The sequence below is a fragment of the Gambusia affinis genome, linkage group LG11 (genome assembly GCF_019740435.1).
Source record: "Gambusia affinis linkage group LG11, SWU_Gaff_1.0, whole genome shotgun sequence".
Taxonomy (NCBI): domain Eukaryota; kingdom Metazoa; phylum Chordata; class Actinopteri; order Cyprinodontiformes; family Poeciliidae; genus Gambusia; species Gambusia affinis.
The window spans coordinates 601,463-626,436 of NC_057878.1; the positions used below are offsets into that span (position 1 = coordinate 601,463).

At 36.2% G+C, this 24,974-nt stretch overlaps 1 protein-coding gene and 1 long non-coding RNA gene across 4 annotated transcripts in view; one reads left to right on the top strand and one right to left on the bottom strand.

The window, feature by feature from the left end:
• LOC122840194 (SH3 domain-binding protein 4) overlaps positions 1-19,877 on the top strand; it is a 58,390-nt gene extending 38,513 nt beyond the window's left edge. For all 3 annotated transcript variants that reach the window (XM_044132429.1, XM_044132427.1, XM_044132428.1), the window contains 2 exons: positions 16,637-16,825; positions 17,805-19,877. In XM_044132429.1, the coding sequence (XP_043988364.1) occupies positions 16,637-16,825; positions 17,805-18,029 (414 nt within the window). In that variant the 3' untranslated portion in view covers positions 18,030-19,877. The remainder of the gene's footprint in view (positions 1-16,636; positions 16,826-17,804) is intronic.
• Positions 19,878-23,181: 3,304 nt separating this feature from the next.
• On the bottom strand, positions 23,182-24,974 carry LOC122840195. The gene is made up of 3 exons (XR_006372182.1): positions 24,956-24,974; positions 24,697-24,836; positions 23,182-24,204 (listed from the first exon to the last, which is right to left on the bottom strand). It is a non-coding gene; the product is annotated as an uncharacterized LOC122840195 (long non-coding RNA).

Below are 24,974 nucleotides of genomic sequence, written 5' to 3' on the forward strand. Positions count from 1 at the left end.
TAAAGGAACTTTTTACTTTGACTTTCCTTGAAAAAATTGAGTCCAATGACAGTAACCTATGTCTAACAAACACATTTTATTATGATCATCCAATTCATTAAGTTTATCCAACTCAGTTTACTAAGTTTTTAGAATTTAATTCAGCAAGTGTGTCAAGGACTAAGGTCTTCGTATGTGAGTTATGCTCTACCACCATGCCACCACAGCATGTACAGCGTCTGTCCCTGGTCAAGCTTATGTCATAGAAACAGCATTGAACTTAATTGTTTCCAATACTCTTGTCAGAGTGCACTCTCAAAAGTGTATTTGAAACAATTAAATTCAATGCCACGTTTGTGTCCGACGTCTGATGTAATGACTCACCACATTGAAAAAATACCTCTTTGGATGAACATAAAAAAATCATGGAAAGGTTTTCCACCTGATTACTTTGCTTTATTTCAGTACCATGTAATTCTGTTACTCCTATTTAAAGCAAATGTGTTAGGTCAACTTAATATATTATGGTTTTTTTTTCTAATTTAAATAAAATGAGTTGCCTCAGCTTATGTTATTATGGTTATTCTATTAAGTGTCGGCCCAACTTAATTTATTACGGTTATTGCAATTTAAACCAAATGTGTTGGCTCAATTTATTTAGGTTGATTCAACTCATTTACTATAGTTGGACCCAATGTAATTTAAAAGAGCCAGCCCAACTAACTTGCAATGCTTTGGACCAAATAATTTACTTGACTAAGATTAATGGCAATTTAGTTGAAACCAACCTTGTTTTCCTTTTCTCCAAAGAGTTTTTGCGGCGCTAGTGGCTCATATTTTTTCGAGACAGTAGGCAGACAGGGTGAGGACATGGCAAAGGTCGCCAGGACTCGCGTGACATCCCGTGATCTCACTCGGCTTCGGCACTATATCACTCTGACTATAATGAATCATGTTATCTCAACATGATTAAATTTCATAAACGTGAAGTTGTCGAATTTTTTGTTTATCCAGCATGATTGTATCACTTTTTTGTTTGAAACATGAAATTATTTAGTTAAAAGTACATTATATTCTTTTGTAAATCTGATAACCCCCTAAGTTTATTTTTTACAGTGCAGGGTGCTGTGGTGGCCCAAGCGTAGAGCACAACCCACATAAGGAGACCTTAGTCCTCAACATGGGTGTCCTGAGTTTGATTCCAGCCTGATGACCTTTGCTGCATGTCTTTCCTCTCTGTCATTACCCACTGTCCTGTCTAAATACTCTCAAACTAAGGTTGCCTCAGCCAAAAAATCCTGGTAAAAAGGAGATTATTTGTTTCCTTATTTATTTGAGTAAGACTGACTTAAATTTGTCATTTTAAACACACTTAATGAATTCCGTAAAAAAAAAACAAAAAAAAAAACGTAATAAATTGAGTTGGATGAACTTAATGAATTGACTTAGATGATCATAATAAATTGAATTGAATAGACATAGCTTGCGTTTGTTAAACTTAATGAATTAAGTTGAGTAAACGTAATTGAATGACTTGCTACCAACTGAAGCAATTCAATTAAATTGGTTCAACAAATTTCCTTTTACAGTGTAGTTGATAATTATTTCAATAGTTATGTATAATGCTGCAGTATGTGACTTTTATAAAGAATATAGTTTTACATATTTGTTATGGGACAAATCTGTGAAAAGATTTTTGACCAGACCAGACAGACGTCTTAGCAAATTAACTCTTTTGCATTTATTTTATGCAAATTCTATATGCCGTGTCCAAGCAAGTTTTTCATCAACTATGGCATCTCACTTGTTCAAGCTTTTTATTGTAAAGATTCAAAGAAATGTCTTTATTACAAATCTGTTTCTATAAAAACAGAGGACTTGGGTCTATGCGACAGACATTCTGAAGCCCCATTTGTCTACCCAATCTTCCACTTTCATAATTGCTTCCTACATCTTTTTCTGTAGGTACTCAAGATTATATCTCTGCACCTAAAGAACCCCATCATCTGCATATAAAGATTCCCCTATACTACCGGTACTACCTATTTGATCAAATATGTCATTTGTCATGATATTAAAAGGAATTAGACTACAAACACTGCCTTGCAAACCCACCATTCTGTACAATATATCTACTAGAGCAGTGTTTCTCAACCTTTTTTTGGGCCAGTGACCCCTATCCATTATCCAGGTCTCTCACCGCCCCATCAAAGAATTTTTAGGCTAATTTGCACTGAGTATTATTTTATTATTAGTATTACTATCACTATTGTTGATGTTTTAATTTTTATGGTTGTTTCTGTATTTATCATCAAAAATAATTTCCGAGAGAACAAAAAAGCCATGGGAATAAAAATATTTTTTAGGTATCTATGAAAAATGTAATGAATAGACATTCAACTTAAAATTAGTAGGCCTAATAGCAGCCAATCAGGGTGGAAAAAATATTCTTGTTTTGTGCGATTTTAGTTGTTAAATCTTTCACAAAATGACCAGATAAAAGATGTACAACAATGCCAATTTAAACTTTGAACTATTTGCAAAGAACTGTGTGCTGCAACATTAAAACGGGACATCAGAGTATCATCCATAAAATTTCACCCACATGGCATTTACTGTGCAAACCAGTGCTTTCAGTGGAAAAACAAAAATGCCAGATCCTTTTAATGCCATACAATTATGGGTTAGAAATATGGATGATATTTTCAATAGATCTGTTTATTGATTTATAAATTAATAGTTTTTTTGGACAGAAATGACAAAGAACAGAACTGGTTCTTAATCAAATCCTAATGAGTCAAATTGAAAGTGTCATGGAGTCATCAGCCTCATGACATTACCACTGACATGAAAAATAATATTGAAGAAATAAATATATTAAATCTAATTAAAAACATAAATAAACGATAACCTCCTTATTATTGCTGTCATCTGTGAGATAGCTATATTTGTTTTTGCTACCAACTGAAGCGTCTCAACAAACAATTGACACTTCAACAATATTATTTGGACTTTTATCTGAAAACAATGTCTGTTTGTTCTTGCCATACAGTCTTTGCATATTGATTATTGCTCAAAAGGTCTTGCCATATAAGTTTACTCCTCTGTATTTACTTCAGTTTCTTAGTTCTTGCATTTTGTTCTTCATTCATTTCCATTTAGTTTTCTTTGATTAGTATTATCCTCTCTTGGTTTATTGTTATGTCGTCTTTAGTTTCTTTCCTGTTGCTAGTTTTATTATATCGTTTTTTATTGATGCTCACCACCAGTAATTTTTACTCCTGATGCCATTCACCTGCTGCGCCGCCTCATCATTATGAGTTCGTTGATCTGCCACTATAAGCTCTTGATTTTTCCCTGTTCACCGCTGGATTCTCTGATCCTGATTCACAGTTCGTACCTTGCTCATTTCTATGTCCCGCTTTTCTTGTTTCAGAGTTTTGCACAACGTGCGCGTCGTTTTTTTTTTTTTTTTTTTTTTTTTTTTTTTTTTTTACCTGCGGTGCAGAGCGATCGGGAAGAGTATAGATGGAGAAAAGCAGACTGACGTAAACCTTTTAAAACAACGGAAACTATCCCGGTATTCTGATGATTGAAATTCAAAAGTACTGCTAACGTTATAGGATCACTGACGGCACCGATGTTAACTCTATAAATTGAACGTTCTCTATCATGGCATCAGCCATGGAAGGATTTTTTTAAATGATTTAAATGGGTTCATTTTTCTGGGTGATATACAGTGAGGGTTGTGACTTTAGTAATTACATGTTTATAAGAGTGATATTCCGTTGTCATTTCATGGAAGCGGGCAGCATCCAGATGGAAAATAAAACACGTTTTAATTTAAGTTGCTGCTTTGACATGATCACAGCACTGTAAACACATATATACACAAATCCTCAATAAAACATAAAATACTTTAAAATAAGACACCAGACAAATGAATCACAGCAACGTGTAACGTTGAACTGATGCGGTGATCAGTAGCAGGAGAACGGAGCTGACACTGAAGAGAAGGAGAGCTGCCATTGATACAGTTGCAGCCAAGCATGTTTTAATGTTACATAATTAAAACAGTTTTAGCAAGTTGCTCAAAATCTACACTGATATTGTGCATTTAAGGTGTGAAGTCAAGTTGTGAAGTTGAAACCAACTTTTTTTCCCCTTTTTTCTCCGAAGAGTTTTTGCGGCGCTAGTGGCTCGTATTTTTTTGAGACAGTAGGCAGACAGGGTGAGGACATGGCAAAGGTCGCCAGGATCGGGAGTCAAACTGGCAACATCTGCGTTGAGGACTAAGGCCTCCTAATGTGCAGTGTGCTAAACCCCTGCGCCACCACAGCACTTTAGAGAAACCAACTTATGTTACAGTGATACATTCACACCACTTATTAAGTTGATCCAACTCATGAAAATTAAGTTGGCTCAACAAACATGCTTCATGCTGAAAGAAAACTATTTAATTGTGTGGAAATCCTTTCCATGATTTAATTATGGTAATTCAAAGACTTTTCTTAAAAAAAGTCTTTTTTTTTAAAAATACTTTTTTTTGACAGTTCTTAAATGCTGAAAGAAATTTAAGAACTGTTACAGTGCAGTTCTTAAATACCAATAGTGCCCTGCAGAGAAAAACAAATATCTATAGTTTAATGTGTAACTAAAACTGCTTTGAAGTTTTCCCAGGTGCAAAACAGTGATGTCTCATAACACTTCTGACGGAAAGAAAGCAAATATTTTGGTTCCTCTCAAAACATACTGAAAGGAAAAGATGTCAAATTTTCAATCTGAGTCACCTGAGAAGAAGTTGGGGAGAAGTGCTTGGAGAGCTTCGTCCGTTTCTACGGAGCCCCCTAGGGGACATGGGGAATTTTTTTTCTTTTGCGTTACCTCGCAAAACTTTTGCGTTCCCTCGCTAAACTGATCAGTTATGCGGCATAGTTGAATACTGTAAGTCTTTCTTACGGTGGCCGCCGTACTTTCTGATTTAATATAAGGTTATGTAAGGTTTTTCCATGAATGTTAATATCTCGTTGTGAAATATCTGAAGTTTTATATCTTTCTTTAGAATATAAATGCACCACAAACCTATGATATAAACAGAAACCTTCCGTAAGTAGGAAAGAAATATAAATACTGTACATCCAAACTATATTTCTGAGTTATTATCGCGGTGTAATAAGTCATCTGACAGTTTTGATTGTGTCTCTGTTGTGTTGGTTGGCTAAATGGTTTAAAGAGCTGCTTTTATGTTCAGTTCCATCTCAACCTTAACAGACATAAAAATGCAGTGAATGAATCGATTTTCAATCAGTTTTTTGCACCAAAGACTTCATAATAATAAACACGTTTTATTATTAAAAACACGACAAACTAATTATGGTAAAGGGCCGTATTGGGTTAACTCGGGGAATCTCATCTGTCCGTGTATCAATTAGCTCCAAACCACTTCTTTGTTCTGTCACATTTATCGTTTATTTCATTTTGATTATTATGCTCCAAACTTTGCAAGGACTGACCAACCCGCTCACCGTTTCCTCATACACACAAACCAGCAGGCCAGTAACCTTCCCATTCATACTTGATGACGTCACTCCCACATCGGCACACCCACCACCTAAGTGTCAAAGTCGCGTGCTCCTATCATATCAATAATTACTTATTTCATTCATAAGTGAAAACATGTTTATTATTATGAAGTCTTTGGTGCAAAAAACTGATTGAAAATCGATTCATTCACTGCATTTTTATGTCTGTTAAGGTTGAGATGGAACTGAACATAAAAGCAGCTCTTTAAACCATTCAGGCAACCAACACAACAGAGACACAATCAAAACTGTCAGATGACTTATTACGCCGTGATAATAACTCAGAAATATAGTTTTGATGTACAGTATTTATATTTCTTTACGGAAGGTTTCTGTTTATATCTTAGGTTTGTGGTGCCTTTGTATTCTAAAGAAAGATATAAAACTTCAGATATTTCACAACGAGATATTAACATTCATGGAAAAACCTTACATAACCTTATATTAAATCAGAAAGTACGGGGGCCACCGTAAGAAAGTCTTACAGTATTCAACTATGCCACATAACTGATCAATACAGTTTTGCGAGGGAACGCAAAAGTTTTGCGAGGTAACGCAAAAAAAAAAAATTCCCCATGTCCCCTAGGGGGCTCCGTACCATTCATACTTGATGACGTCACTCCCACATCGGCACACCCACCACCTAAGTGTCAAAGTCGCGTGCTCCTATCATATCAATAATTCCTTATTTCATTCATAACAACTTCTATAATGTCAGCAATGATAGTTGTCACTATTACAGCGATGATCAGTTCAACAACAGCATTAAAATGGAACAAAAGCTGTCAATAATTCACTTTAATAGCAGAAGCCTTTATGCAAATTTTGACAGCATCAAACAATACCTCCAACAACTTTCACAGACATTCAATGTTATTGCCTTATCAGAAACTTGGCTCAATAGTGATAAAGGCATAGACTTTGAAATCAATGGTTATGAAATGGTTTGTAAGAACAGAGAAAACAAAAATGGAGGGGGAGTAGCTTTATATGTTGACAAGAAGATTAATTATAAGTTGATCGAAACAATGTCAACTGTGATGGACAACATGTTTGAATGTGTGACTATAGAAATACTCGTGGAAAAAAGGAAAAATGTCTTAGTGAGTTGCATTTATAGAGCCCCTGGATCAAACATTGAAGTATTCAACAACTGGATAGAAGAAAAATTTATAACAATTAATCAAAAAATAATATTTTTCTGTGGGGATTTCAATATTGACCTTCTCAATCCAAATAAACATAGAATGACTGAAGAATTTATTAACACCATGTTCAGTTTAAGCCTGTATCCTAAAATCACCAGGCCCAGTCGCATTACATCGCACTGCGCTACCTTAATTGATAATATTTTTACAAATGTGCTGGAAAATAATTTAACTAGTGGAATATTAATGAACGACATAACCGATCACTTACCAGTGTTCATAGTCTACGACTGTAAGTGCAAAACAGACGATCAAAAAATAGAGACGCATTACAGACGGGTTACGTCTGAAGAGACACTAAAAGCTCTAGAAGCTGAGTTGTTGGCCTATGATTGGAGATTAATATATAAAATGAATGATGTGAATTCAGCATATGAAGAATTTCTAAAAATATTTAAAATATTATATAACAAGCACTGCCCAATCAAACAATATAACAGGAAAAGCAAGCAAAAAAATGAACAGTGGATCACAAAAGGAATACAAAAGGCATGTAAAAAGAAAAACAAACTTTATAGAGAATTTCTAAAACATAGAACGTCTGAATCAGAAAACAAATATAAGAAATATAAAAATAAGTTAACTAATATTATAAAAACATGTAAAAAGGACTATTATCATAAATTACTGGATAGGAATAAAAACAACATTAAGGAAACATGGAATATTTTAAATAGAGTTATTAGAAAAGCTAACAATAACAAATATCCAGACTATTTTATAGATAATGAACAGAATATTACTGATTTGAAAAGTGTCGTCAATAAATTCAATAGATTTTTTGTTAATATAGGACCTCAATTAGCAGAAAAAATACAAAAACTGCAACTCAGCAATATCTAATTGAGAATAATCCCAGCTCCTTATATCTCAACCCTGTACTAGAAGAAGAAATCATAAACATTGTGAATACCTGTAAAAATAAGACTTCCACTGACTGTGATGATCTGGACATGAAAACTATTAAAATAGTAATTAAAGGAATCTCTAAACCACTAACTTATATTTGCAATTTATCATTTCAAACAGGATCATTTCCCAACAAAATGAAAATAGCGAAGGTCAAACCAATGTATAAAACTGGCAACAAACACCTCTTCACTAACTACAGGCCTGTTTCTCTTCTCCCACAATTTTCTAAAATCCTGGAAAAACTCTTTAAGAAAAGACTGGAACAATTCATAGAAAAACATTCGCTACTTATCAGCAGTCAATATGGATTCAGAGCAAACCGGTCAACATCGCTGGCCGTAACTGACTTAATAGAAGAAATAACCAACGCAACAGATAGTAAGAAACTGGCAGTAGGGATATTTATAGATTTAAAGAAAGCTTTTGATACAATAAATCATGAAATCCTACTTAAAAAATTAGAACGCTATGGAATTAGGGGAGTAGTTTCTGACTGGATGAGGAGTTATTTAAAGAGCCGGAAACAATTTGTGAAATTGGGAGATGTGGAATCTGATTGGCAGGAGACTGTCTGTGGAGTACCACAAGGATCAGTATTGGGACCAGTTTTATTTAATCTTTATATAAATGATATCAGTAAAGTGTCCAATGTATTCAAATTTATCTTATTCGCTGATGACACAAATATTCTAGCCTCAGGAGACAATTTAGAGCATCTTCTCTCAACAGTCACTTCAGAGATTAGTAAGTTAAAGATATGGTTTGACCATAACAAATTATCCCTAAATTTGGACAAGACGAAATTCATGGTCTTTGGGAACTGTTATAAAATACTGAAATCCAAGTTCAAATAGAGGACGGAACTCTAGAAAGGGTTTTTGCTAATAAGTTCCTCGGTTTAATAATAGATGACAAAATCAGTTGGAAACCTCATATTCAACATTTACAGAGTAAACTCAGTAGAAGTATATCCATATTGGCTAGAGCTAGACATGTATTGAATGCTAAATCACTTTATATTCTATATAACTCTCTGATTTTACCATATCTATCATATTGCTGTGAAGTGTGGGGAGTTAATTACAAGAGCTCTTTACATCCGGTAACCGTCCTACAGAAACGAGCCATTAGAATCATCCATAATGTCGGTTATTATGAGCATACAAACCCGCTCTTCATAATATCCAGAATTCTCAAATTTGACGAGCTTGTAGAATTTAAAATGGCTCAATTTATGTTCAAGGTATCTAAAAAGTTGTTACCTGAGCACATACAGAGCACGTTTTCTGAAAGAGAAGGGGGGTATAACTTAAGGGGTCACTCAAACTTCAAGATCCGCAATTTTAGAACAACAAGAAAAAGCTTCTGTATTTCAATTAAAGGTGGAAAGTTATGGAATAAGTTACATGAAGATTTAAAACAAAGCAATAGTTTAACACAATTCAAAAGAAAGTACAAAGAGGTCATTTTCAATAGATACACACATGGGGACAGAAAGCAATAAGGTGTGTATTGAAGATAACAACTTGGTGTCAGGGTTTAGAAAGATAAACCAGCATAAAATGGGAAAATGTATAGGTAAATATTAGTAACTGTTACTTCTGACTGCTACTTTGATTTTGATTTTTTTTAATGACAGTAGGACTCTAAAGTCTCAAGTGGTTAGGGGTAGGAGTTTATAAGTTCTCACTTCTTCCTACCCCATTTTGAGCATGATATGTTAACTGAAACAAAAAATCTGTATTTTCTCTTCTTTCTTATGCACTTCTTGTTACTGTGCACTATTTTATCTTTATATTTGTATCATGTTCGAATAAATTTCATTTCATTTCATTTCATATGGCTCTTACAGAGCCTAAGTGAAAACGTGTTTATTATTATTAAGTCTTTGGTGCAAAAAATTGATTGAAAATCGATTTATTTACTGCATGTTTATGTCTGTTAGGGTTGAGATGGAACTGAACATAAAAGCAGCTCTTTAAACCATTTATAATAACTCAGAAATACAGTTTGGATGTACAGTATTTATATTTCTTTCCTACTTACGGAAGGTTTCTGTTTATATCATAGGTTTGTGGTGCCTTTGTATTCTAAAGAAAGATATAAAACTTCAGATATTTCACAACGAGATATTAACATTCATGGAAAAACCTTACATAACCTTATATTAAATCAGAAAGTACGGCGGCCACCGTAAGAAAGACTTACAGTATTCAATTATGCCACATAACTGATCAGTACAGTTTTGCAAGGTAACGCAAAAGTATTGCGAGGTAACGCAAAAGAAAAAAAATTCCCCATGTCCCCTAGGGGGCTCCGTACGTTTCGGCATGGGGAAGAAAGAATGATTAACATCCTAGCACGTCATCAAAGAACAAACCTGCGGTAAGTACTAAACTAAGCTGATGTAAACGTGTCTTAACAAGCCTACAATTGTATTAATGCAAAAGACTGAGTTAATGTCACCTGGTTAGCAAGCTGAAGGTCCCGCCTAAATGTGGGTATCCCAGTAAACGCTTTCTTTATTCGCCGGGTTAAATGTGGTGTAATTTCTGAACTTGCACGTATTTCACGAGAAATATAACTATGTATACATTGTTCAGTTGTAGCTGGAATTAATCAAGGTAGGCATAATTCGTTACCAATCAATAGCTTCCACCACGGTTAGCTCGGCTACACGGTGAACTTGACTAGCTTAACCCATGTAAAGCCATGTTAGCAGTTACTTAGTCTAGTGTGTTTATACCACTATGATTGTAAAGTCTCAGTTTGTTAATGGTAATTTTAAGTGTATTTCACAATGTTTTCTTGTGTGCAGGTTTTTGCAGAGTTTCTGCGGGTTACTGCAGTTCCCCTCCTGACCAGATTTATGGTGCACCTGGACAAGCACTCCGCGCAGCTGCTGAAGATCTTCAGAAAGAAAGGAGGGATCACTAAAGCAAAAACTGCCATGATCCTTGAGTTTCTTGACCAGGTATGATGTGCAGTATATAATTAGCCACTAACGACAGCCCTCAATCCTTCTACATGAAGAGGATGTGCAGATGATGTGCAATTGATGTACATGGCACTGTTATTGTGTGCCAAGTTGTTTTGCACCATATTCACTATCAACCATTTAAAACAGAAAAACATGTGCCACCTATGAGTACATTAATGTGTAGTAGCGAAATAGAAAATAATTTGTGCACCTGTCACTGCACCAAAGATACTTTGAGACTATCGGAACCCAAACAGGAGCCATCCAGTCTGTCTTCATATTTAAAGAGGGACTACCAGTGGCCTCTGGCAGATGTACTAGAATGGCTTTACATTTTCACTGCTTTCAATTAGTCTGCCATGGATTCAATATTGACCAGGCGCACACTGTAAAATTAAGTTGAACTGGGAATTAAGTTGCTAGACTAGTCTACACATCGCATAATAACCATTTTGATTGTCCCTAAAGGGGGCTGATGCAAATTTCAGAAGGGAGTGTATCCTCAAAGCTCTCATCATCTACCTGGGAGAACATGTTGAGGACCTTATAAAGGAATACATGGTATGTCCAGATATTTTCTGTCACAATGATGATTCAACTTTATTCATCACAGGAGACCACCTATGCCATTATACAGTATATAGTGATTAATGAGGTGTGCCAGACTGCAGTTGTTCAGTTGCATATTTCGTATATTTTGCCTCAGGTCTCCCAGAAAGATCCGGAGTGGCAATGCTCTTTGGACTTTGCTATGCTCTTAACATGGAGTATCCACAGGGTTTCAGGTTCACCTTTGAGGCCCTTCAGAAGATCCTGATGGAGCTTGGTTCCAACAAGATGATTTCCAAGATTCGCAAACTCAGTGGTGAACTCAAAACTGCACAGTAGTGTATATTTGTGTGTGCTTAATGTGTGCATGTAGTTGCCACTGGCTTCTATTTAAGAGGTAGACCACCTCACAGCACTTTGTTATACAGGCTCATGGGGTCACTTTCATGGAGTGCTTTTATTGGAATTTTAGTTCTTTGATGATGTTTAGAGATGCAACATTCCTTCAAGTTCAGATGTGTTTGAACAGTACAACAACAGTGGATGCTTTCCATCTGTTTAATTTTGCTTGATAAGCCATATTGTCTTTATTTCATTGCTCTGATATAGAGCAACAATGACATGTTTATATTTGTTTGTCTGAACATGCAACTTTTTTTGTCCTTTTTTACTTGAGGAATAAATGACTTTGAAAAAAACTGTTGCTGGAGTGTGTTAAGTGTGATGTGAGTGATGCAAATTGTTTTTGAAACCAAGTTTATGAAATATAAAAAAAAAGACTTTCATAGTGCCAATGAATTAACTGGTGTTAATGCCTGAATATTAGTTTGGTGCAATGTATATATATTTGATTGGTTCAATTTCAATATTTTAGTTTGGTTCCAAAACTGAAATGCAAATAATTTAACTTGGATAAAGGTGAAGAATTAATATTGGGTCAAGTAAAGTAATATGGTTTGAGTCAAAATTAAATAGTCATGTTGTACCAAACCACTTTATTTAGATTCTGTGAAATCAAATATTTCAGATGCAACAAATGGACATCAATTTTTTTAATTTAAGCCAGGCCACACTTTTTACACACTTATAATCTCTTGTGATCCCCTGATCTCGCTAGATCCTCTTCGGAGGGAAATGATTCTGACTAAATTGAATCACGTTATCTGAACTTGAATACGTTATTCAAGTTCAGATAAAAACGATAGACTCGCGTGACATCCCGTGATCTCACTCGGCTTCAGCACAAGATCAGTCTGACTATAATGAATCGTGTTATCTCAACATGATTAAATTTAATAAATGTGAAGTTGTCAAATTTCTTGTTTATCCAACATGATTGTATCACATTTATTTTGAAACATGAAATTATTTAGTTAAAAGTACGATATTCTTTTGTTAATCTGAGTTCAACCTAAGTTAATTTTTTACAGTGTATGAGGGTCTAGTGAGATCAGGGGATCATGCGAGGTTTTGGAAGATCATGCGACATCACCGTTTTGCGCCTGGGAAAACCTCAAAGCGGTTTTAGTCACACATTAAACTATAGATATTTGTTTTCCCATGCGGGGCACTATTGGCATTTAAGAACTGCACTTAAATGCCAGTGCAGTTCTTAAATGCTGTAAAAACTACAACATGAAAATACAGTAAGGTGGCTGGGTTTTGAAAATACAGTTCTGTTGTACCTTTTCTAATTGTTGAGTGTTCTTTCTACCCGTTCCCCCAGTCCTGTCTTAAAACACTTAAAGTGATGTAACTTAAAAAAATCTTTGCATTAATGTAATTAAATCATGGAAAAGATTTCCAATTAATTAAATAGCTTTTTTTCAGCATGAAGCAGGTTTGTTGAGCCAACTTAATTTTCATGAGTTGGATCAAATTAATTAAGTAGTGTGAAGGTATCACTGTAACATAAGTTGGTTTCTCGGGTGTGCTGTGGTGGCGTAGGAGGTTATCACGACCCACATTTGTAAACACAAATAAGTCCGCGCCTTAGTCCTCGACGCGGACTTTGCTGGTTCGACTCCCAGTGACCTTTGCCCTCTGCCTACTGTCTCAAAAAAATACGAGCCACTAGCGCCGCAAAAACTCTTTGAAGACAAAAATTGGAAATAAACAGTTGGTTTCAACTAACTTTGCAGTAATCTTAAAGTAAATTATTTGGTTCAAAGCATTGCAAATTAATTGGGCTGGCTCTTGTAAATTACATTGGGTCCAACTATAGTAAATGAGTTGAATCAACCTTAATAAATTGAGCCAACACATTTGTTTTAAATTGGAATAACCATAATAAATTAAGTTGGTCCGACACTTAATAGAATAACCATAATAACATAAGCTGAGGCAACTCATTTTATTTAAATTAGAAATAACCATAATATATTAAGTTGACCTAACACATTTGCTTTAAATAGGAGTAACAGAATTACATGGTGCTGAAATAAAGCAAAGTAATCAGGTGGAAAACCTTTCCATGATTTTTTTATGTTCATCCAAAGAGGTATTTTTTTCAGTGCAGAAGTAATCAGCAGTGCGGTAAAATTGTAGTGATTCATTCAACTGAAACTCCCCTTTTTTACATCAGTCATGGCCATGAATGCCATATTAAATTTGAACTAGTAAGGATTGGCTTGAACTTATGTTTTTTCATTTATTTATTTCCCAACTTATTTTTCCCATTTTATTTTTGTTAGAAGCACAAAATAAAATGGCTTTGTGCTTTTATTTTAAATAAATAAATTTTTAAAAAAAGTTTTGGGGGTATTAAGTTTTAGAGTCCAGACTCAGTTACTGTCTTTTTTTAAAAAAAGATTTTTGAGCTCAAGCAGCTATTATTTGAGAGTGATTAGACAGGAAAGTAGGTAATGAAAGAGGGAGAAGTGAGATAAAGGTCACCGGGCCAGGACCAGAACCTGTGACATCCACATCAAGGGCTGAGTCAGTAACATAAATAAACAAGCCAATCATTGAATTCTGTCAGCTGTCAATCAAATAGTTTCAGTGCTGTACCTCAATTGGTCCTGCTGATACTACCCTTCAAAAGAGTCAGTTAAGCTAGTCCAGGCATCTAATCAGGTTACTCCATGGGCACCTGCTTTTGGAGGTTTTCCAGGCATGTTGCAATGGGAGGAGACCCCAGGAAAACCCAGAATTCTTTGGAGGCTCTCTGTTTCTCTTTTGGCCTTGGAACGCATTGGAATGTCCTAAGATATCCCAATCCAACATTCCTTCCTGCCAAGAATGTTTGAGGTTCTCTCCTGGCCTTTTTGCCTTTCAGATTTCATTTAAGATAAGCAGAAGACAATAGAGAGATGGAGAAATCAGGTGCACAAAAGTAAGAAATATGTGTTATGTGCTTTCGGCACATTGTATTTATTTCTATTTTTTCTCATGGATCATTTTGTATTGACTTTAGTTGTATGATGCTTTGTTGTTTAATATACTTTGGAGTTTGGATAATTCTTTCTTGTAATTTGGTGCGTTAATTTGTGACGCTGTTGGACCGCCTATAAATAGTCTGGGTTGCGCCAGGTAAAAGGCGACGCCCACTCCCAACAACCACCGACGATGCGTTCTGACGCGGTGCGCACGTCTCCAGCCTGCCTCCCGGTAGTTTTTTGTTAGCCGTTTGTTTGGTTGATGTTTTTTCGCTGTGATTTTGACCTGGTGGGACCGGTTGTCCTATTTTTGATTTTTCCTTTTTCAGTAGTTCTTTTTTTCTTGTAGTCCGGTACTAGCAGGGGCTTCGGCGGCCCTGTATACGGTTGGCCCCCTGCTGTATCGTTTTGTTCTTTTTGATCGGCTCATCAGGTCCAACTTTCTGTTGATACTTTGGGATTTTTGTTTTCTTTTATTTTTGGGACACGGGGAAACTGAGGATTTAATTCACTCTTGCTTTACAGGAACTCAAAAGAAGCTCGTCTAAAAGAAAAGCTCCAGAGAGTTGTGAAAATAAAAATACGTTTGAATCCTCATTTTTGTCTTCTTGTCTTCAAATATGTTGAGCCCTTTGTGGACGTAACATATTCTAGAAGCTAGAATCCTTTACTTAATTGTTCTGCATTCAAGCTTCAGGCTTCTAACTGCATATTCTTGAAAAAAGTGGTAGCATTTCTTTTTTATTATTAGTGCTATGGTTCCTGATCTGAAGCTTACCTACTTTTTAAATAAATTAGAGGTAAGGCTTTTCCAAAAGCTTAATGGTAGTTCACTTCATTTATCACTTATTATCAGTAGTGGTGGATTTTTAATCCTTTTAAGATGACTGCCATGACGTCCCTGTTTACAAAAGAAGTTATACAAGTATCTGTCAATATATTAGAGCTTAACTTTCCTGGAGGATTTTTGTGTACACCATTTATTTCAGAGAAGAAGAAAAAAACCCCTGTTAATTGTTTAGAGTCAATTGTGTTGAATATTGGAGGTCCCAGATCCGTAAACTCTGTTGAGTGAAAAAGAAATGAAAGAAAAATCAATATGTAAAAGGACAGGAAAGGTGGTCATAGTTGTTGGGAATTTAGCTAAAAATGAAGGAAAATCCTGGAAGAAAACCTGCAGACATTGAACATTTATGTTCACATATGCTTCATGCAATTCTGCCTGAGCTTGAGCTGTTTTGCAAACAGGAATGAGCACTGTCTCAGTCTCCAGATTATTTGTTTTTAGATTTGTCAAGAGGGTCTGTGCTAAAACCTTAATGTTGGAGCAGGAAGTGTTCACTTTACTTTTGGCAGAATTTTCCTTTTCAGTTATCCAGTAACAAAGCAAAGTTCTTCTTCCCCATCAATGTTCATAGATCCAGAGGCAACCAAGCAATCTTTGACTCCACAGTATTCTACTAGTAAAACTGATAGACTTTTGTCTGAACTGCTCTTCCTTTTGCTTTCTCTTAGCTTGGCATTCCTGCAGAGCAGAAATTATTACCCAACTGGCTCACAGCTGACACTATCTCATTCTCTGGTCTTGTCTCATCTCAACAATGAGTAAAACTTTTGGAGCATGGAGTTTACGTTCCTCACTCACCCCTTTTCATTCCCACCTCCCTCATCCTGTCTCTTAATATTCTGTCATTCCAGACATTCCTACACATTCAGTCAAGGCCCAAATTAGAACATTAAAGTCACCTTTGCTCTGTTGAGTTGAGATGAAGTATAATGATTGTGTGACTGCATCTCTATCATTGAGACCCATCTGTGTTGAGGTCAGAGAAAGTATTTTTAGGAAAGAGGGACACTTTTGAGAAGTGTGGATTTGTGAGAAGCTGAAAAAGCATATTTGAAAGGAATACTTGAGTTTTTATATTTTGATAAAGGTGAAATATTTCTCCTTTCAAGAACAAGATATGAGCAATGAGAAATGACTAAATTTACTTCCATTAAACCTACTTGATTCAGTTTTTTTGTCTGAAATCGTTTGTTTCTTTGCAGGCTTTGCTGAAGATGGATTGTCAGGGTCTTGTGGCCAGACTCGTCATGGACTTTGTCCTCCTGACCACCGCCGTGGAGGTGGCCGGACGATGGAGGGACCTAGCCGAGAAGCTGGTCAAGGTTTCCCGCCAGCAGATGGACGCCTATGAGGCACCGCACCGTGACAAGCATGGCGTAGTGGACAGCGAAGTAGGCCTGTTGGAACCTGTTGTCATTGCTAAAGTATCCATTTAATGTTTTCACATTCAATTCAGTTTAAAAACAAAAGGGATTAATCAGCTCACAGACACATTTTGATGTATTCTATTGAATGTTTGTGACAAACCCACTCACAACAGAGTTTTGAAGTATTATACCTCATCAATTACCACATCAAGTGTCTTTTTTTAGTGTCACTATTTAGTCTATTTACTGGCTAATAAATGTTTGGCCAATTAAAGGACATTAGCATTTCAGTGATTTAAAGTCTGATTTATTCCCCAAGATTTTGTTGATAATGGTTTGCTTAACTCAAGCATTTGTGCTTAATGTACAGTAAAAATGAAAAGGAACAGTATATAATATGTAAGAAAGTAATCTTTTATGATAACATAGAAAGACAGGTAGAGTGAACATAATGTAGTATAATTGCAATTAATAATTTCATTGCATAATTATAAAATAATAGCACAGATTTCATGTGTTTTTAATGTTTTGCAGTTAAAGGAAAAACATAAAGAAGTCCGCTTTTCAGTTTTCCTCGAGCCACTTAGTGACCAAAGCAAACTTGTGGAAAAAGGTCAGATATGACCAAAATCAAACTTTTTTTCCTCGTGCTCATGGTGAAACATGGTAATGGCAGCATTATATTGTGGGAACAATGGCATGAACAAGAAAGCAGGTCTGTTAAAATATGGATGAAGTTTTATACAGCCTAGTTCAATCCAGATTATCTTCCAAAACTTGTTAATTAAGTTTCCAAATATTCTCCATTCAGAAAATGTGCCAGAATTTGACTGTATGTGTAACGTCAAAGAGTTTCAGTAATGCTTCTACAAACTTGATTGATTTACTTGATTTAATCAGAACAAAATGTGGAAATGTTCAATGGGTATGAAAACTTTCTTAGTCACTGCCAGCAGGAGTCATAGTAAACAGATTGTGCAATATTTGCATTTCATGTCCACAGGCCATGTGGAAGCCAGCGTATGACTTCCTGGTCACGTGGGCTGCTCAGATCGGCGACAGCTATAGGGACGTGATCCAGGAGCTCCACATGGGCCTGGACAAGATGAAGAGCCCCATCACCAAACGCTGGAAGCACCCTACCGGCACGCTAATCCTGGTCAACTGCCTGGACATCCTGCGGAGCTCCGCCTTCAGCCCCGCTTCTCAGGATGACAATGCTTTCTGAGTTTGAGCGTGCAGCTCAAACTCAACTGACTGTTCCTGAATGCCTGTATTTTCTGTTCATTGCCTGGTGGAACCCAAACAGACTTCTCCTAAGGTCTCCCTAGGACATACATGGAGCTCACTTGAACTACAGAGAATAACATGTTGCACATGTAAGTATTTTTCTACTCTAGTTTTTAGCACAGTCTTTTTGCACACTTTAAAACCTTTGATTAAGAACTGTGTATTAAACTGAAGGATCACTTTTTCAAACTAAAAGACTTTTTTTTAGATCCATGTTCTCACTCTGTATTTTATATGTACATGAAACCATAATGAACTTTTTCTGCCATGGTCCTTCTTATTTCAGACATCAGATATTCAGCACCACTCTGTCTTGTTGGCATTGAAAACAAAAAGATATTAAATCAAGGTTAATAAATGATTTATTCATCCATCATTTGCAACAAGGTTTGACCCTTAAACAGGGTCAAACCTTGGTTTGACCCTGTTTGGCTCAAGGTTTTTGAGATAGTTTATTTTTGTGACTGTAAGTGCGCTGAAATTATTTTTAACATCTTCTACAGTTTTCTGTCTTTGTTTGATTAAGATTAACTTTGTAAGTTAATGACTTCTCTTTGTTTGAAGAAGTTGGTATGGTGGTTGAGGAAGCTCCATTTTGAGAATTCAAATACTTACTTTAATAATGTGCTTTTTTGTTTAATTTAATTCAACTATTTTATAGGATGTTTTTTGAGCATGAACTAACTATTTTATGGGTCAATCAGATTTCAGTCCAGAGTTTGACCAGGATATGAAGGAAGGGTGACATTTATCTTTCTGCAGTTCTGTGTTAGATTTTGACCAGATGATACAGGATGTACAAATTACAAAAGGTTTCACCACTGTTTTTAGTGTTTATTGGCTAGTTCTTTTTTTTTGCAAATGTATGGCACAGGTTTGTGGCATCTTTTTTTAGAAACCTTGAAGGTCACAGGAGCTCTGAGGTAAGCAAGGTCTGCAATGCTTTAGATTTTGTTCTTTTGTAATCTTGATGCTCTCAGCATACTTTTGGTTGGCTGGCTATGGGCAAACTTTGGTGGAGTTTCCTGAGTCACTATGTCAGTCACCTTAATCAAAATTAATTAATTTTTTTTTTAAAGGACAGATTAAATTTTAGCTTTTAATGAGACTTTGATGTGACTAAAACCAAATTTCACTAAGTTAAACGATCAGTTTTAAATGAACAAGAAGATAGATAAAGTCTTCTTCAGCAGAGGCGCTCAAGAAGACTTTATCCAAAGATTCAGTTTAATCACTGTTCTGCACAGTGTTTAGTATTGTTCATAATTATTGTACAAGATTCTTGTACATTCAGTCGCAACATTCTTTATCCATTGATATACTTTCTTTGAATCTTTGCATCTGTTCCCCTGACAAATAGATGCAAACATTCAATGCTTCAGCCTGCTATCCACTCTAACAATTATTTTGTAAACTAGCTGTTTGCATTTTCTTCTCTCCTTTACAAGTAGACATTGTTTTTGGTGAAAATTAGACATTCAAAAACATGGAAGGTGATATAAAAACCTGGTAGCCAAAAAATGTTGCCATGTGTTGGAAAGTTAAAAAATTTATGTTACATAAAAACATGTCTTAGCTATAATCAGAATACTTTCATGAATGTTTTTTTCTTTTGGGTAATGTTGCCTTTGTTACCAACTGCTGACCCTTTATTTCTTATATTTTGTTCTTAAAGTGTGTATTTTTTTCAATAACAAATGTATTAAAATAAATATTTCAAAATACAACATTTTTCAGAAGCACACTAAAGGGAAAATTTGTCTACTTTATGCATATTTGCATAAAATAGATTAACTCATCTGTCATTAACTCTTGCTGCCACAGCTGTACACGATGTACCTTATTTTGCAAACAAGCAAACAAAGTTGGAGAATAAATCCACATGTGTCAGAAATGTGTGGTCAACAATGAAGAAGATTCATGCAAAAGGAGGATCAGATAGATGGAACTCTGGACAGAGCAAATGAACTGAAGACATTCTTCAACAGTTTCAGTTCAGGAACAAACTCATCATCATCATCCTCTCCTGCCCTCTACCATACAGACGTCCCACCTTTCTGTGATCCATAGATTTCCTATCAAATTACAGATGTCCCATCTTCCACCTCAGTCATAGACTCCTGTTTCCACAAGTTTGTCTTCAACCAAATCAGGAGATGGCGTTTCTCCCTTCGACACACCCTCCCTGTTTTCTGTACCTAGTAGTCAGGTGAAGAGGCAGTTGGAGATACTGAACCAGAACAAGGCTGCAGGTCCATATGGTGTCAGCCCCAGAGTCCTGAAGGCCTGACGTATTTTTAGGCAAAAGCAGCAAATAACTTATTATTATTATTATTATTATTTTTTTTTTTTTCACTCAAAATTGCAAATTTAGAGGCCAAAACATATTCAAAAACTCACCAAACCTTGCCCAAAATTGTCCCCGGGCATGTAATTAAATAACTTAGTGCAATTGCAAGTGGACAAGGCAAAGATGCTCTACGGCGTCCCTATTGTGAGGTAAGACAAACTGTGTACCATAGAGAGTGGAAACTTGGTATGTACGCAGATCCATGAAAGTCTCGAGGTATGCTGTAAAATCTACAGGGAGTCAGCCATTTTGTCAAAGGGATGATTTTGGTAATTTTTCACATTTACACACCTCGAACTTTAATAAACATAATATAAATCTATTCCAACTAATGAACAATGTGGGAGCTGAAGGGCAACAAAAGGAACAAACAGAACAATTTTATACTGACAGACGTCTCACACCTTCCTACCAGGTTATCAAGCACAAGGTGTGGTAATTTTTCTGACAAGCTTGCATTTTTGGAGAACGTTTTCAGTCAGCGTCACCGGAAGTGAACTGGAAACAACAACCAGAAAAAAAAAAGAGAAAATTAAGAGTGAGTTTATTCTACTATCTAGTCCTAGCTTCTCACACAGACTAGTCACAATCTTTGGACACAGTATTTTAAAACGTCTGAGGGTTTCAAACTGGATCATCGGCTGCTTTTAAGATTTTTGGTACAAAGCAGTGCTCTCTCTCAGTTAAATCCCTCACTTTTAATATACATATACAGTACAGACCAAACGTTTGGACACACAGTTGTTTCTAAACTTTTGGTCTGTAGGGCCTACTGTATGTTATATACATACTTATCCAAGTATGTATACATTACATATTGCGCTGCTCAGGGTGGCATGTTGGAGTAGTTCCCCAAATAGGAAAATTCATATTTCAATGAATTAACATTGAAATATAGTTAGATAGAAACATTGAATCCACATTGAAGACTGATATTAAAATGATACTCAGTGGTCGGTGACTCACATGTTGAATCAACGATAGTGTCATAAGGCGTGGTGTGAGGTGGTGAGGCAGCAAACGGAAAACCCAGGGTGTGGTGAGAATATGATATTTAATGATGAAAATAAAGCAAAAAACACAGTCCCAACAAAGTCCTAAACTCCGGGCAGCACGGCAGAGCGAAAACCTGGGCTCTTCACCGGTAGCAACCGGATACACAAGAGACGACTGACGGACTGGGCACACAGAACTTGATGGAACTACACGTTACCTGGACGTTGAGGTAAACTAAGACGTGACCAAGACGTGACCAAGACGTAGGACCCGACGACGACACAGACAAACAGATGACACTAAATACACAAGGGGTAATCAGGGAACGAGACACACCTGGCAACTAACTCAAGGGGAGACAGGACAACACAGAGACTCAGACACACAGGAAACTAGAAATAAATACACAGAAAAACATGGAACCTGACAGATAGGGTTTCAACCATAACTACCATAATGCTATACCAACATTGGTTCAACTATTCATCTACATGCACATTTGTGTTGATTTTATAAAGCTTTGGGTCAAGCTGCCAAACAGCAGCTCAAATACAAAAATAAAGGTGAGGGAGCACCGAAACCATAGGCTTCCACCTGTACACTGAATTTAATAGACACTCAAATAATTATTCATAAATATTTATCTTACAGACGATTGGATTATTCATCTTGCTTCACCCTGTTTTTGACATAAGATTGAAACTCTATCCATTAGTTGATAACCACATATGACAAGGAAGTCATTCGCCACAAAACAGGAAGTAACGATAACTCCTTTCTTGAAGGCCAGGTTTCAGCCAGACTTTTAAGACACACTGCTGAGCTCTCATTGAAGGCTATTTGGAAGATCTGCCAAATGGACCGTTCAATGGAGAAGTGCGGGAATGGCACAAGAGCGTTGATTATGGTGGGGGAGTGGTGGCAGAGATCCTGTGGTCAACAACAGTCCTGAACGGCACAGGCCTTACACGGCTGTGTGCAGCTTTAATTTTGTTGCTATTGGTGCCTTGCAGCAAAATTTCTGTCATGTTCAGTGCTAGTCTGCTGACCTACATGCAGAACAAAACTCACGAGATAGAATCAGTTTAAGTTTATTGTACAAAAATGGTCATTTTTGTCCAGTAATCATTGGATCTGGGTTGACAGGATCACTGAAGATGGGGAAAATAACACTGGTGAGAGAGACACTTTGAGAACCTGGGTGTGAATGTGAATAATTGTGAAGAGTTGAGGACATGGCTGAGACTGCTGAGGACTGGTTGTAGTGGAGGACAGACGGGTAGCAACACAGTCCTTCAGGAAATGGTTGTGGTGACTTCCACAACTGGTGAGTTGTGGAACTTGAACTAGGATACTTGACTGAGCTTTGATGTCAACAGAAGGAATCAAGAGTATCAGAGGGTCCCAGCCAGCATACCTAGGTGGACCCCATATGGGTTAAAAGAGGGCTGTCAATATGGGTCCCAAAAGGGTTTGTCCACGGGTTCCATGGTGGCCCCACATGGGTTTGCCCAGGTAGATTTTAATGGGCTCCGACTGGGTCTTTAGTGGGGCCCAGATGGTTATCTTACATGAGGCCCACCTGTGGCCCACTTGGGTGCTTTCAGGTATATTTATGTGGGTCCCAATTGGGTCTGAGCTGGGCTAGAATATGGGTAACAAGTGGGTTTGTCCACGGTTTCCATGGTGGCCCCACATGGGTTTGCCCAGGTAGATTTTAATGGGCTCTGATTGGGTCTTTAGTGGGGCCCAGATGGTTATCTTACATGAGACCCACGAAGGTGCCTTGAGGAATATTTACCTAGGTCCCAATTGGGTCTGATCTGAGCTAGAATATGGGTAACAAGTGGGTTTGTCCAAGGTTTCCATGGTGGCCCCACATGGGTTTGCCCAGGTATATTTTAATGGGCTTTAACTGGGTTTTCAGTGGGACCCAGATGCCTTATCCTTGTAGGAACAATGGGGTCTTTCTCACCTAACCTGGAAGTGAATTACATTCTTAGATATGCAATCTTGATCAACAAAACAAAGGTCCTAAAATGTGTTAGCATAAAACTTGCAATAGAAAAAAAAAGAGATGAAAAATTTATTTTGGTCAAGGCGTTTTATTTTGTAATTTGAAATATTGTCAGAAGTTATTTTTTACCTCACTACAGCAATTATTAGAACTTCATTAACACTCAGCAAATGGTGCCACAACAAAAAATGCGCTGTTAAAAAAAATAAAATAAAAAAACAATTATTCACATGGCATTTTGAAAACAGAAACTAGTTTACTATAACAAACATATAAACAGATCTATAAATATAGATTAATGAACATATATCTATAGCTGCACACATATAAAGACACCTACATATATCTGTAAAGATCTATATTAATGTATAAATCTAAATACCATCTATATAACATACAGTGCAGACCAAAAGTTTGGACACAACTGTGAGTCCAAACTTTTGGTCTGTACTGTAGATATATACGTATATACATACCCAGAGCTATATAGATCTTTCACAATACCGTTTTGTCAAACATTTTTAAGAATAACCTTCATGTCACATGCATGCTTAAACTTAGAAAGCTCTCATACATTATTGAAACTGTCCATCTTGAAAGATCTGCCCACCTGAGTTTGAACGGACAGCCTCCCTAGTTGTTCTAACTTTCCTATTTCCACCAGTCACAGGCTCCAGTAAACCACTTTGAGAGTGCCTTTTCCATATCTTTGTGTGATTCTGTAGATGGATCCATTTCTTTTAAGTGTCCCTAAAATAACAAGCAAAGGTAGAAATTGTATTAGTATTTTACTTTAGTACAGTGTAAAATTTATGAGATTTGCATCTCCCCCTTCATGGGGCAAAAATGCTTGCAGAGATCTGCCATAATCAAAAGCACTCTTGAGTCATTATTATGATGTACAAAAACTATATTCTTATGGTAAATTTTAAATATATCCATCTATATAAATCAACTACTGGCATAAGAAAGGTTTTATTATGGTTTTGTAGATTTTGTTAATACTGTTTGAAAAACAAACAATATTACCTTCAAATTTTGTCATGTAACAAAACTTTTTAAGTTCTCAACACAATGAAAGAAAACTATGAAAATAAAACCAAAAATTGAAGTCTCAGTTTTTAACCTAAAAGATTACTAAAAATACCAAACAAAAAGCATATAACAACCAAAATAAATTAACATATGTTTAAGAAAGAAAAGTGGAAAAAGAATTTACTGACCATTAAAATTGATATTTACCATACACAACTTCAAAGAGACGCGGGTCACGGAGCTTGTGTTTCCAATGTCGTCCAAAAAGGCTGAACTGGACCGCCAATTCATGGGGCATGAGGACTCGCACAGCTGGACACTCCTCCAATTTCTGTAACCATGGCAACCTTAGGTATAATGACAATAATAAGACAACATTTTGAAATCAGAATACATGATACATTTTATTTTTATTAATCAGTTTGTTATTATTTCCCACTTATGCTTAATTTTTGTATTAATTTACCTTTTTCAAATCGTCAAAG